At 34.3% G+C, this 15,891-nt stretch overlaps 1 protein-coding gene across 3 annotated transcripts in view; it reads right to left on the bottom strand.

Annotated features, from left to right (window-relative positions):
- The window catches only part of Dhc62B (Dynein heavy chain at 62B), a 279,647-nt gene that overhangs the window by 128,400 nt on the left and 135,356 nt on the right, over positions 1–15,891 (bottom strand). For all 3 annotated transcript variants that reach the window (XM_072529938.1, XM_072529940.1, XM_072529939.1), the window contains 3 exons: positions 15,212–15,558; positions 3,963–4,166; positions 1,622–1,869 (listed from right to left, as the gene is read on the bottom strand). In XM_072529938.1, the coding sequence (XP_072386039.1) occupies positions 1,622–1,869; positions 3,963–4,166; positions 15,212–15,558 (799 nt within the window). The remainder of the gene's footprint in view (positions 1–1,621; positions 1,870–3,962; positions 4,167–15,211; positions 15,559–15,891) is intronic.

Genomic DNA, 15,891 nt, shown 5'->3' with positions numbered 1-15,891 from the left:
GCGTTTCGCTCTATTAAAAGCTGTTCTTGCTATCTTCCTAAGGTGTTTCAATTCAGTGCACCACCAAGAGTTGGTTTTGCGACTTTCCTGGACCATTCTTATTGAACAGGATTTTTTATAAGCATAGGGGCTTTCTGGGAACACATATTGCTGTTCTCGGTTGTTGATTGCTTGGTAAGCTAAAAATTTGACCGTTTAGGCTGCTAAGACCAATTATTTTGGTCTTATTTATCCAAGGTTCTTGGATTAGTGCTATTGCATCCTCCGTTACATCCAGGCGGCGACATAGTGCCGCCGTTGTCACCTTTTTGTGTTGGAGGTTGCATTGAATAATCGTAACCTTATTTTTTTCGACGTCCTTGCCCATGGCTTAGGTGTCGTTTTGGTTCTTTTTAGGTGTCCATTTCCTCCTCGGTTGAGGAGGGGGCAGCCTCAGTTGTTTCGAAACGTCCTCCGCAGAGTTCGTCGACCATCATCTGATGATTTTCTCCCTGCTGTAAGACCAGGGGTGTCTCATTCTCAGCAACCGTCGTCGGTTGCCGCGTGTCTGAGGTTTCTGGTTCCGAGCAGGTATCCTTCACTTTGTTTGTGCTTGCTTTTAGATACAATGAGGTGAACGTGCAGCTCAGCCTCATTGCCATTTTCCTAAGGACAGCCATGTCATCGTCTCCGATTTCGAAGACAAACAGGTGTCCTTTAGGATCCTTTTTTACCTCATGGTGGAAGGTGAACCATCTCGCAACTGCCATGTCTGGATTTTGCGCCGCTAACCTCCGCAGCACTCTTTCTGGGCCATCAGAGGTACTAATAGCATTCTCTGGGATCCATAGAGAGGCTTTGGTAAGTTTTGGGAGCTTATTCTGACTGACAACAGCCAGTGATGCTTCCTCTTGCGGTTTGAGATCAGCTGTAGCCTTTTCCAGCCATGCAAACGCCTCATCGTCATCACAGACTACTCTGATGATCTCACCCGAGTAAGTCCACGATTTGAACGTGGGTGCTTTTACCTGGCTGCTGGAGGGTGACAAGATTGTGTTTAATAAGGTTTGCCCGGTCGGCGGTGACCTTTTCATACGGGTTTACCTTATCTATAATGGCAACCTTGAAATGTCTTAAGGTAGCTTCCGCGAAGCTTTCTGAAGGCGCAGCGGTGTTTTCTCCACTGCGTGACTTCTTATGCTTCCTCGGCGTGCCCTCCGTGAAGGTACTTGAGTGAAGGCGCTTTACACCGGGGGCTGTTGGTTCCTGTCCTCTTTTGGAGGTGGAACCGTTGTCAGCCTCCGGTGTGGGCATCTTCACCTTTGTTTTGGGAGGGGTTGGAGAGGGATGAGCTGCTCCCGTGGGTGCTTTTCCTATCGCCTTCTGGCCTTCTTCCTTCTTTTTGCTTCTGCTGCGTTTTGGCCGATTTTCTGAAAGAATAGTTTGTATTTTACTGTAAAAGGGCATATCCTAAATACATACATCTGTACTGTGCTTTTCAATAGTTTTATTGTTTTGTTTTATTTAACATCCGTTGTATACTACTTAGCTATTTTATCGATGGACTAGACCGGCTATTTTGACTTCGGCTAGTTTGATTGAGTACCATAAAAAAGAATGTAGAAAATAATGCAAATTTTACCAGTAATGCACTCCCACATCTCATTGAGAGAATTCGACAAATTTTGGACAAATGTTCTAAAGCATAGTCAAAAAGCACAATGTCCATTTTGCTCTTATGTGTGGCATTGTATTCTATTAGACAACTAACTGCTAGTTCTCTTAATGCGTCTGAGTCGGTAATTTCTTCATAGCGTTTATCTTCATCAGAATCCTGATCGAAGTATGTACCAAAGAGAAGACGTTTTAATGCTTCGCGAGTAACAATACCTAAAAATTATATAAATCAATTAGTAAGAATTATTTTAAATTATTAGAAAATTACCACTTATCTTCAAATATATTATCTGTTGCATAAGATGTATTGTATCTATTTTGTAAAGGGTTAAGAAAACTGTAAGTTAAATGATATTGACTTTATTTGGGCTCAAGCCAAAAGATATATCAAAAAAATAAAGGTTTTGAAATATACAACGAAGAATGAACATTCATATGTATCAAAAAGTTACAGCGAAAGATTACAAATTATTTTTTACGTTCAAATAGAAGACCAATTAATGGATCATCTCGAGTAAACTATTAACCAAATCTTCGATTCTGATATTATTAATGTTTACACTAGTGGATTCGATGATAATGTAACTGAAAATATCCCAAAATGCAAAAAGTTCCCCAACACTGATTGTTTTATTATTATTGTTGCCGTGTGTAATATTGTTATTTTTTAATATATTTTACTTTAACTTGTATCTTTATTTTAAGCTGTTCATAATAATGAATGGGTTTTATTGACTTTGCAGCCTCGTTTATGCCATGAGCATTTTCTTCTTCCTGGATTTCTTTTTCCTTCCACTTTCGCTTTCACTATGAAACGTAGGAAGTTGTATTTTTCTCCTGTGTGAATATCTCCTAGATAACTCTTTTTTGTGTTTTTTTACAATTTTTTTGAGTTCTCTCTTAGGCCCCATCCTTTTCAGCACCTCATTGTTGGTTACATGTTATATGCAAGATATCATGTGCCTTCTATCTATCTACCTCATACTTGTAATTCGAAGAGTCCACGTTTTGCAGTCCGTATAAAATAGAAATGTATACTATAAATAATAGCAATATATTAATATAGTAATATAGTAATATTATTAGTAATAAAAAGTATGAAATAAATTAATCTGGTTTCTAATCGGATTCGGATATTCCATGATAAGGTAATAATGAGCTTGTATTTCGAACTCGTAGTCAAGATCGTTTATTATCTAGCAACCAAAACACTGAAATATTTGTACATGTTCTATCTCTTTATTAAAGATACAAATTTTAACGTCAGTATTTGGTCTACCTGTAATAACCATCATTACTTTTATTTTATTTGTGTTTATTTTCAACCCCAAATTATCTCAGGACCTGGTCATGATATGAAGAAGTCGTTGCAAATCCTCAGGACTGTCAGCAATAATGACGATTTCGTCTGCGTATCTTAAGTTTTTAATGCTATTTGTATTCTCCCTTGATATTTATTCCTTCTTCAATATTTCCAAGGGCATTTTGAAAAATGTTTTCGGAATATGTATTGAATAATAGTAGAAAGAGTACACAGCCTTGACTAACTTCTCTTTTTTTATTTCTGTTGTCAGACAGTTGTTTATTTTGATCGAAACCATTCGTTCCTAATAGGGTTTCTAGAGGTTTTTAATAAAAGATCATTCTCTGCATACACGTTGATGTGCGACACTGAGGCTTTCTTTTTCCTAAGTATGGGTATAAATGTCAATTATATTCTATTAGAAACATTTTTTTCTGGTTTTTAATTTATCAAAGAAGATACTTTTTAAAAGAAGATTATTCATGCCAGATAAGAGTCTCGGGGGAACCAAGAGTGCAAGTGATGGCAATTTTGACATAGATAATCTGCTGTTGTATTGCAGGACTAAAGGTATTTTTAACATCGTCTTGAAGCTTTTACCGATCTGAAATTTTGTCATTTACTTAAATTACAATCGATGAGTAGTCTTTGGACTATAGATTTTTAAACGTGCAGCTGTAAATTCAGGATGAATCAACTTTGAATATGATTCAACTATCCTTGTTCAGAGAAAACTTTGGTCGAAGTGATGATCAATTCTCGACCTCGCCATGGGACAAAAATTGTTGAGGAACAAAGAGAGCAACATAAGTCATTCGCAAACTATGGATCTGAATCTAGTTTTGTCCAAAATTTAAGCCAAAGCTAGAAGTTTGCTGTTGCTGTGAAATAAGACCAGAAATAATTAAAAACGCATTTTAGAAAGTAATAAAATAAAAATCCGACACTTCGTCATAAACAAATCACAATAAAATACAAAAAATTGGCTGCGTAAAACTTTTACCTTGATCATTTTTTAAAAGTGCAAAAATAGAATCGAAATTTTCTCGAAAATTATCGTTAACATATTTTTTAACCTCTTCATAAATCCATACTCGGTCCCGTTTTTCTACTAATCGATCATAAAATACCCTCATTACTTCGTGTACCCAAATTTTTGGAAATATTTTCTTGTCTTCTGCAGATTCCTTTCTTAACATTGCACAACCTTAAATATGTAATAAAAATATATTAATCTAGTTTCTTAATCATAAAGGTAAAATTAATTAATTCGTTTATTGTGATACCTACCGAAAATTTGTATACAGTCCGTCCCAAACCCTTCTTTCAGTGCGTCACTAATTTTAACATAATATAGGATTTTAAGAATGTCGAGAATTATTGCATGTCATTTTAGTTAAATTTGACAGTTGCAGGATCGTAATCTCTCTTTTTCTAATTAAAAATAATTTAATAATTCACTGTAAAATGTCTTATAATACTAACCTGGAATGACTATTATTTTATCAGTTGACGTTGTGAAAGTACTGTCAAGATCGAGACCTTCTGCGTCAAATTATATTTATGCGCATCATCGATTGGATACCTTTTTAGCGTATTCTAAACTCCAACCAATTATACACCAGTAAGTAGAACCGTGCCGGTCTCAGCTTGCGTAGAGGAGGAACTTTGAATTGAGTAGGATGTATATAATATGTAGGATAATACTTTGCGTAAGACAGACTGGGCGGGGGATGTCCTCAACCCCGACACGGCGCGTCCCAATGGCTAATAGGGAATGTTCCTGCAGATATGCAGGGCAGGTACGAATAAGGCTTAGCCAAATAAGTACCCGCGGATCAACTGAGGGCATGGCATTAGGCAGCAGTGATGCCATTACTGAATCAAGGCTGTTAGAACGACATCTAGCAGGTTTGACGACAGACACCCACAAGCGGCAATCCCATAATGATTTAACTGGCTGTGATACTGCGGTGCAGAAAGCAATGGGAAACTACTGCACTAAATCTCCCAAGAAAAGCTCCATGACAAATACAAATCATACTAGGGCCCCGAGTCTCCGACGTCCCTTTAATGGGACAGGGGTGCTAAGAATCTCCGGAGGGAGAAATAAAAATAAAAATCAATCATTAATAAAACATATTGCTACGTGGAATGTTAGAACTTTATATCAATCAGGAAAGCTAAAAAATGTACAACTCGAAATGAAACGTCTGGGCCTGCAAGTCCTTGGAATTAGCGAAGCTAGATGGACCGGATCGGGAACTGTAAAAAGTGGAGGTTATATTACTTATTACTCCGGAAAAACGGATGATGTTTATGAAAATGGTGTTGCTATAATTCTCGAGGAACGACTTGAAAACCTGGTTGACAAATTTGTTCCTCTTTCAGAACGAATAATGAAAATAACTATTAAAAGTAAGAATAATATAAACCTAATACAAGTATACGCTCCTACAAGTAACAGTACAGACAATGAAATTAATGAATTTTACCATGTATTAAAGCAAGCACTAAATAACACAAAAAAACACGAAATCTGTGTAATAATGGGAGACTTCAACGGTAAAGTAGGAGAAGACATAACTCCCGGAATTACTGGAGGATTCGGTCTTGGGGAAAGAAACAAAAGAGGTGATAGATTGGTGGAGTTCTGCCAAGAGGAAAACTTTCTTATCACCAACACATATTTTAAACAACCAAAAAGACGTCTCTATACATGGATATCACCGAGAGATAACCATGGTAGTGTAATGCGTAACCAAATAGATTATATCATGATTAACAATAGATTTCGAAACTCATGTAAATGTACTAAGACATATCCAAGTGCCGACGCAGCCACCGATCACAATTTACTGGCATCTAGAATTAACCTAAAATTAAAGACAATCAAAAAGCCTTCCATTACAAAGAAATACGATAGACAAAAACTAAAAGAAGAAGAATTTAAACATCACTTTGAGCAGACAATGACTGAACAAATTCAAGACAACATCACACAAGTATACAATGTACCAACAGTCGAAGAAAGATGGGATAACATAAAGACTGGTATCATCGATACAGCAACGCAAAGTGGAACTGTCACCCATTATAAAAAGCAAGCGTGGATGAAAGATGAAATAATCGAAATGATGGACGAAAGAAGACAGCTTAAAAATAGAAATAACTCAGAGTATAAACGAAAGCATAATCTGATTCGAAGAAAAATCAGGGAAGCCAAAGAGTTATGGATGCGAGCAAAATGTGAGGAACTAGAAGAATTGCAACGAAAACATGACAAATTTAAAACACATAAGAAAACAAAAGAAGTTAAGGTACACAAAAGAAATACACCCATAACATTAACGAATAATGAAGGTCATGCACTATCCCTAGAAGACGAATTAATGGAGGAATGGGAAAACTACATTAAAGCATTATTTAAGGATGAACGAGGATCACTACCTAACTTAAGTGCAAATACAGGACCATAAATCTTAAAAGCTGAAGTGGAAAAAGCCATACACCAAGACAAAAACAACAAAGCCAGTGGACCAGATCAAATATACAGCGAATGGCTAAAATTACTCTCAAATAACAATATAAAACTCACTGTACTTTTCAATCAAATATATGATAAAAGTGAAATTTCATTGGACTGGTTAAAATCTATCTTTATTCCTCTACCTAAGAAACCAAACGTTAAGAAATATAGCGATTGTAGACTCGTTAGTTTAATGAGCCATGCCGTTAAAATACTGTTGCATATTCTTCTAAACCGAATTAACAACAAGTGCGAAGAAATAATTACTAATAATTAGTTAAGAGCAGTTTGGGTTCCGAAGATGCCTTGGAACTAGAGAAGCACTATTTTCTATGCAAACACTCCTTCAACGATGTTGGGAGGTAAGAAAACCCGTATATATGTGCTTCATTGATTTTGAAAAGGCATTTGATCGCGTTCAGCATACCAGACTAATTACCGCCTTGCAGAGCATCCAACTAGATGAGAAAGACATCGAACTTATTGCCAAAGTTTACTGGAACCAAACAGCCATTATTAATACCAACAACAGAGAATCAAAGCCAATCAGTATTGAACGAGGCGTAAGACAGGGCTGTGTACTGTCTCCCACCCTCTTTAACGTGTATTCTGAGAATCTATTTAGGGAAGCTTTAAAAGATCAAAAAGGAATTATCATAGGAGGAGAAATAATTAACAATATTCGGTACGCCGACGATACTGTGATTCTAGCTGAAAACATCGACGATCTGCAGGAGCTAATCAATAGAGTTGACATGGAATGCACAAATTGGGGACTGTCGATAAATAACGATAAAACTAAATACATGGTGACCAGTAAAGTGGATATCGGCACAACCCAACTGATATTAAACCAACAACCGCTGCAGAGAGTTCAGAGATTCAAATACCTTGGATGTTGGATTACCCAAAATCTGGATCCATCCTTCGAAATTCGATGTAGAATTGAACAGGCAAGAAACTCATTTCAAAAATTCAAGCCTCTATTATCAAATAACTCATTAAATTTGGAAATCCGTTAAAAGTTTACAAGATGTTACGTGTGGTCTGTACTTTTGTATGGATGTGAAACTTGGACTTTAAACGCCGATATCATGAATAAAATCGAGGCGTTTGAGATGTGGTTGTATCGAAGGATACTAAAAATTCCATGGACTAGCAGAACCAGAAACGAAGAAGTTTTTCGAAGAATGGGACATCAACGAACTCTATTAAATATTAGTAAGAGGCGTAAACTAGAATATCTTGGACATGTAATCAGTAGACCAAGATATGAGTTCCTTCGGCTAATTCTCAACGGTAAAATCAACGGAAAGAAATGGATAGGACGGAAGAAACTCTCTTGGTTGAGGAATTTGCGGCAGTGGACAGGTTTGACAGCGGACCAATTGCTACACGTAGCGTAAGACCGAGATCAGTATAACAATATTATAAGCATGGTAGTCGCCGACGTTCCGTAGGGATATGGCACTCTAAGAAGAAGTAGTAAAATTAGCTTTACGATAAATAATTTTCTAAGTTCTATGTATAATAATCACAGACCCACGTTTTTTTCTGTCACTTCTAGCTTAATGTGTTAGAGAGAATTGGATCAACTATGACGCACTGAAAGAAGGGTTTGGGACGAACTATACCATCTTTTTTAGAACATAATCTCAAACTCACAGCCTTAATTTTATATTAATAAATACAACACGTCACAACTCATTTAGAAGCTTTAATTATAATAATCCTAAAAACATGTAATTACTTAGTTTTTATCGAATATCACTTTTAGATTTTTTTCTATTGCTAACTAGTCAAGTAATTCATTGCAAACTCTATTTTCGTCTTCTTTAGTCAACAGTCTGAAGGTAGAGTATTAGGTGTGATTTCAGAATTTCTTCTACATACCACTGAGTTGTCATGTTCCCTGTGACGAATATTAGAGGCGACCTTCATAAGCGATGACACCCTAAACCATAACCCCCCATAGCGTCATTCGACAAAAACTCGTGTTAAAAGCGTATAGTGAATGTTACGTTAAAACCGGTTCCCGCTGTTTGGGTCGAAATAACAGGTGGTAATATCGTTAAACGATAATTTGACGTTTGGGATGAAAGATAAAAATAATTCATATATTACAAATTTTAGAAACTAAAAACTGTGACTGTGAATCATCTTGTTTCCTGTGTTGAAAAAAACGTGCGTTCTTATTTTATCTAGATCAGTTTTCATACTTTTTGTGCTTAGCATATTAGCTATTCAGATATTTTTTATTATTTTCTAAGGTGTTTCTTTTTTAAATATCTGGTAAGGAAAACATACTGTTATTTTTGTCCACTGTTTTAAATGGGTTAATTTATTACCTATTTAGATGCTAAATAGTAAAATATTTACGTTTTTACAGAATATGAACAAAAGAATCAGGTTCAACGCTGACGATGATCTGGTTTTATTGAGGCAAGTCCTAAGTCAGAACGTTTTGCAACAACCAGAATAATGGTAGGCCCTGAGATAAAATATGACCATAGTTACGAAAAAACAATTTTCCGTCAGAACGTTGAGAGACAAATGATGACATATGACAAAATGAATAATAATCAAATGTCATGGGTGTGCAAAGAAATCTTTGCATTTATTGTTGATTAAATCAATAAAATTAAAACGCACGTCAACCCGCTCAATATCTACTCCTTCTAGCAAATTAACAAGAATTAAATCATTAATTTAATTTTCATTGGCACCAGCTATTATTTCTGCTTAAATTTCCAAATCCATTTTTCAATAAAAAAAATTGTTACAGTAATCCTTTTCCTTAACAATAATTTCTAGGTTACATTTAATCCCAAACGTCGGTTGTCATAATAACGTTATAAGTCATATCATACCCCACCCCACCAGACCATTTGCGATCTCTCTTGATGCCTGTGTTTAAATAAACCGTTATCCGCTATTTACGTCTTGATACGGTCTTTGCGATAGCTCTCTTTAAAGAACTTTAAATCTTTTAAAGATCTTTAAAAAGAAAAAAAATTAAACTTTGCATTTTAGCCAGTTTCATATATAATCATTCGAAATGACAGTTAATAATCATTAGCTATTTATTTGAATTCTAAACAATTAGTGTAAAGTTCAGTATTAGAAAATAGTAAGATAAATAAATTTATAATTTGCATTTATTTCTTATTGTAAGTGTAGCTTACGCTTGAAGTCTTCTGTATTTACTGTATTAAAATAGCACGATGATTTTGTGTGTTTTTTGTTCTGCTACGCACGTCTTTGACGTGCGTAGCATCTATGCGCACCGAATTTAAACTCAAGTAGGGGAGTTGGAGCGTACACTAAGTAACTTTATTTTTCTAGTAATGTGGAAAATCAACAGATTTTCAAATGCGGAGCTTTAAACTTTATTGGGAGACAATGAAGATTTACTGGTGGCAAATCCTGTTGATGCTGTATATATTCCGCCTTCTGTGAACGAACTTACTGATAAAGAAGATCTTGTGGATAATGTATGTGAGGACGACAGATATTTGCCAGACGTCGCAGGGATTTATGAAATACATGCATGTTTACCTAATACATGCGAGGATGAAAAATAGTTGTGAAGAAATTGAATTCAGAGTTGCGGGTTAAACCTGTTTAGAAGTTTTTTCGCTGCAATTAATTAATCAAACTAATTTTAAATTGGAAAAAGAACATCCTGTTTATGCAATTGAACCACAAAATAAGAAGAATAGTTGTCAAGAAATTGAATACAAAGTACCGAGTAAAACCCCTTTAGAAGTTTTTTCGCTGTACTTCAGTGATGAATATGGAAAATTATAGTATTTTTTATTACAAATTTGGACATAATTATAATTGGCATTTATTTAAAATCGACAAAACAACTCTAAAGCGATTTTTTAGCATACAAATTTTTTCTGTAGTAAAGGAATAATGATAGTTAGTATACGTAGAAATAGATTTGATTTAATCAAACAAAACATTCACTAAAAATGACTTCAGATGTATTGTTAGCAATAACATGCGTTAAAAAACATAATTTGTTTTTTTTATATATATAATTTTGGGAACTAATGGTATAATAAATCAGGTATTACTAACATATTACAAAAACTTAATCAAATCAATTAGGATATATTACAAATTGCTTTTTTGGGCGAAGAAGAGTGTAGAAAATTTACAACTAAACAAACTATTGAATACGCAAGACAATCCACATGTTAAGTTCTAGAAATTTGGCCTATCATCATAACATCAAAGTTGGGTAGTATGGGCACACTAGCTAAGAAAAATATTTTTATTCCACATTTTTACACAATCGTACTTGAAATAGTCCCCTTACAACAAAATTGCATGTTGTCCCGAGAAAGAGATTATCAACAATTGTTTAAATATTTTTTTAAACAAACTGTCAAAGCTCTTTAGCTTGACTGACTCATTCTTAACAAAAAAATTCGTAGTATTTTTTCTCTAAAATGCATGGTTTTAGAGTTATATACAAGTTAAGGTCAGAAATTGCTCGAAAATAGTCATTTTCAAAGCTCGATAAATCATAAAAAATTATTATTTTTAAGTTATTCAATTGTCGAATTAAACCTAAAGCTTTATTTTACAAGATCCCGAAAAATTTTTATTCATTACTTTATTGCAATCCATTGTTTTTAATTGTTAATTTCGCGGCGCGCCGAGTTCAGCGACCACTATATAGTACGTACACGCATGACAAGCATAATGCTATACGGGTGGATTTTTCCGAAAAAGGTCGATTTCATACCCACAAGCAAAAATTTGTTTTAATCGATAAATTATGTGTTTATAAGTTTACCGAAAGTTTCCACGAGAACCTACTTATTTGTTTATAACACTTATAAAGAATTACTTTTTTTGTTTCGAAACTACTGTTTTTGATAATATGGGTTATTATTATAATACGAAAGTTATTCTTGCGATTTTTTGGTAAAATGATTACTTTACCGCGGCAACCTGCAAACAATTTTTAAACAAGTAAATTATATAAATATTTTTTTACACCAATTTATCATTTTGTTTATAATAAGTTGGTTAACGTGATAAAGTTTGGGTAAACTTTTTACTGTAACGTTGTAGCATCATAGTCTTTGGAATAAAACAAGATTCAGCTTGTGGGTAAGAAATAATTAGTGTGATCCAAATTTTAAAGTTCAGAAGTTCGTCAAATCTATATATCCCGAAACGCAACGGTATATATATTTGTTTTGAATTTTTTAAACTGACTTTTGCAATATAAAATCAAAATTGAATTGAGTATTTTTAAACTCTTTGACTTAAGTTGTCATCTCATATTTTTTATTTTGTTAACCCTTAACTACCATGGCCAAAAATAGTAACATTTGTACCATGGCAGGGTCAAATTTGACCCCCATTGTTTTTTGTATCAAAAAATATTCTTTTTTAACTTGTTTTATTTTAAATTATTTTGTTTACAGCTACTTTTACATTTATATACAAATAAACGAATTTGGTTAATTAGATATAACTTTATTTATAAAAAACTTTTGTATTCAGTCAAATTAACATAGCTATGCACTTTCTCGAATTATAAGAAAAATAATAACAATGTGCAGTTTTTTTATATCCAATGGTGAAATCTAGGTATCATAGCTCCTACCTAAAATAAAAAAAATCGATTTAGATTTCGTATCTCAAAAATGACAAGCATGATTTTACCTTAATTTTCAACACAGCTTATGCATAACGTCTGTATGTGGGAATGATTTTTGCAAATAAAATCTCGACATTTATCGCACGATGAGCTTTTTTTCTTTTGGTTTTTTTAATATGGACATATTTTACACCTTCCCCTCTTTTTTCGTCGTTGTGGCTCTGGATTTGCGGCAGGCATTGGTTCCGGAAGTCCGGAAACTTTAAAAATTGCACTACGAATTTCTCTCGGTAAACAAGTTTGCTGAGCTCTACGAGTTAAATGGGCCTTAATAAGTTCTTGACCTAAAGTGGTTAGAAACAATCTTCTTTCTGCATTTAATCCTGCAATATGCAAAATGCGAAACCATATTACTTGAGGCCATCTACGAGTTCTTCTGCCAGTTTTATAGCATGCACATTTCTTATTCAATGAATCCACCCCACCTTTTGCCTCGTTGTAAAAATTTATAATTTTTGGCTTTCCATTAACCATTGTATTGGAATGATGCATAGTTGACACTAACAACACTGCACGATTTTTTTTAGGAACAAAAGATACAAGGCTCTCGCTTCCTGTAAAACCAAATAAGGCAGAATTAGGTGGCCTGTTTTTTTGGGGTTGAAATTCAGCAGGAACCTCTCTTCTTTTATTTCTTTTTAGAGTTCCAACATATGAAATTTTATGGCTTCTCAGTTCTTTTATGAGCTCAATGGACGAAAACCAATTATCTGCTGTTATGTTTCTATTTGTACCAGAAATTGGTGGAATAAGTGTCAAAACATCTAGAGTGGGGATGGATAACTTTTTTGGATTTGCTCTTTTTCTGCTTTTCCAGTATATATAAAACCATTTAGCAAATAATGTGTCTTAGAGTCTACTAAACACTGCATTTTCAGACCGTATTTGCCTGGCTTATTTTTGAGATACATCCTGAATTGGCACCTTCCTCTAAACGCAATAAGCATTTCATCTATTGTGAGATATTCACCACAGCTATAATTGGACTGGCAATTAATTATAAATATATTAAAAATATTGGATATAGCTGCCAGTTTATCTCCGTGCGCAATACGTTCTTGTCTAGTAGCTGGGTCATCAAAACAAAGGCTTCCAAGCAAAAAATAAAATCGGTTTGGTGACATGGTTGCTCGAAACATATCACGGCCAGTACCATTCGTAGCAAATAAAGACCTTAAATTTTCATTATTGGATTTAAATACCCCAGCTAAATATAATAAGCCTAAGAAGGCCTTTAATTCAATTATGTCAAGATGATTGGTATATTGACACGATAAATTGTGTAAATTATATTTAGAAGCCATATTAGTTATTCGTTCATTGGTTTTCTTAAGAATATCTTGCAATATATCGTGACTAATAATACATTCCCAAGCATCAACTGGTTTCTCTGGCATACTAGCTCGAGCTTTTCCAATAACAAAAGGTAAATGACTAATTAAATTATGCTTACGTGTACGAGAAAAGGTGGAAGTTTTAGACCACTTGTACCTATTTTTTCCATAAAACATATCCATTGAGTCAGCTATATCACTTTCTTCACCCGAATATTCACTACCAGTTTCGGAATTATTAATTTGCCAATTTTTTTCGTCATCATCGTTTCATTCCTCTTCACTGTCTGTTTCGTGATCACTGTGTTTACTAGCCTGGTCTAAAAACTCACTGTCACTATCTAGTCCATTGTCCATAATTTTTTGTCCCTCCTCTTCAAGTTCTTTCTGTGTCAGAGGACGTTTATTGCGACTACACCCCGCCATTTCAAATTACTCGTTAATTGCACTTGAAACACTTATACCATAAGCGGGTCAAAATTGACCCTATGCGTGCCTAACTCTGCAGTAGTAACAGATAAACTAACGGAATTTTCGTAGATCGATAAATCACCTACCGGTCGAAGATTAGCAGAAAGCGCGCAATGCTCAATCTATGTTTCGGTAGCGAAACTTGGCATTAAAAACGCGGGGGGTCAATTTTGACCCCGCCATCGTACTTAAGGGTTAAACTAAATGCCTAATGAGAAAAAGCTTCGAAAACCGCAAAGATTGCCTTTTTTTCATGGTTATTTATTTATTTGCATTTTACGCTTAAAGTAAGAACTGTACTGGTTTTAAATAGTGGTTTCGAAGGAAAAAAAGCAATTTTTGATAATTCGTCAAAACAGGTAATAGGTTCCCGGGGAAAACTTTCGGTAAACGAAACACATTATATTAACATCATAATCTATCAAATAAACAAATAAAGCAAGTTTTAGCTGGTAGGTATGAAATTGACCTTTTTCGACAGAAGTCATCAGTTATGCTCATGCATGTATATATGTATAGATAACGGTTGCGGAGCTCAGCGTCATGCGAAATTAACAATTAAAAAACAGTGGGTTGTAATAAAGTTATGGATAAAATATCTTCGGGATCTTGTAAAATGGAGCTTTAGGTTTAATTTGATGACTTCTAAACATACAAATATTATTGTACTAAGTATTTTGAAAAAAAATAATGGAATGATGTAACAGAAATAGTACCAGACTTAATCGCGGTATTCCCAAATGATACCAATCCGAACATACCAAATGGAGCTTTGGGGTATCAACAGGACGGAGATACTCTTCAATACTCTACATTCTAATACCACCCTTCGTAATTATTTGAACGAAATAATTTCAAATCAATGGGATTATGAGAAGGGAAGGGGTGAACAGTTAGGTCGCCAAACCTTGCTCCACTGAATTTATTTTTATGGGAATATATCAAATCAAACGTATATGTCGCTTGACACAATACTGTCGGCGAATTGAAGGAAAGAATTCAAGCAAAGGTTGACTCATTGCCAAGAAGTAAGGGTATCTCAATACAAGCATTTTATTTAAACTGTTTTATTTAAATAATAAATGCAAAACTAAAGTTAAAAATCGAACTCTTTCAGCGTTTTTGGGTCAAATGTTACTAAACAAAGGCGCTATAAGGTGTTCTAACTGAAACTTTTACACTTTAATGGCACAAATAATGGAATAATGATGATTTATGCATATATTTACCTTGAATTAACCTAAAGAAGTCACGAAGATTAAAAATGTAGTGACTTTTTGACGGCGTTGGTCGTAGGTTTTCCTGTGCAGCCTTAAAAATGCCTAAAGTTGCGTTGACTACTTGATTAACAACCATAATGATTTCAGAAGGAAAGCCGTTATTTTTCCAGCCAAGTAATAAAACATTTGAGTAGATCTTGGCCATACTCTCCTGACTAAATTCATTTATGGAAAATATGCTAAAGTGTCGTAGAAATCTTGGATATACATCTTGTCTACTACCTCCTACTAATCCCATTGCACCCAAAAATATTAGATCATGCAAATATAATGCTCTCGTGGATTTAAGATCATACCTAAAATTTAATTATCTACTTATAATATGAGTAATATTTTATTTATTTTAAATAATGCAAGGATATTATAAGTAAAAAAATAAGAATAAATAGTATACAAAGGATGTACAAAGTACCAGAATAGATCAGTAAACAGTTTGCAACGTTTTTGGGCAATAATAACTCTTTTGAAAAAATAAAACGATATTATATTATATTTACTGGCCTCCTAAGCCAAGATGACGTAACTCAAGGTTTGATTAATATGAGATAATTAACATTTTAGTCACTTGGTTTCAGCACCAGTTATTTTTTGTTATTTTCCCTAGTATCTTTGGATATAAACTTACTGAG

This window comes from Diabrotica undecimpunctata, chromosome 4, assembly GCF_040954645.1.
Source record: "Diabrotica undecimpunctata isolate CICGRU chromosome 4, icDiaUnde3, whole genome shotgun sequence".
Taxonomy (NCBI): Eukaryota; Metazoa; Arthropoda; class Insecta; order Coleoptera; family Chrysomelidae; genus Diabrotica; species Diabrotica undecimpunctata.
The sequence above is the reverse complement of the archived record's forward strand: the minus strand, read 5'-3'. Positions and strand labels throughout refer to the sequence as shown.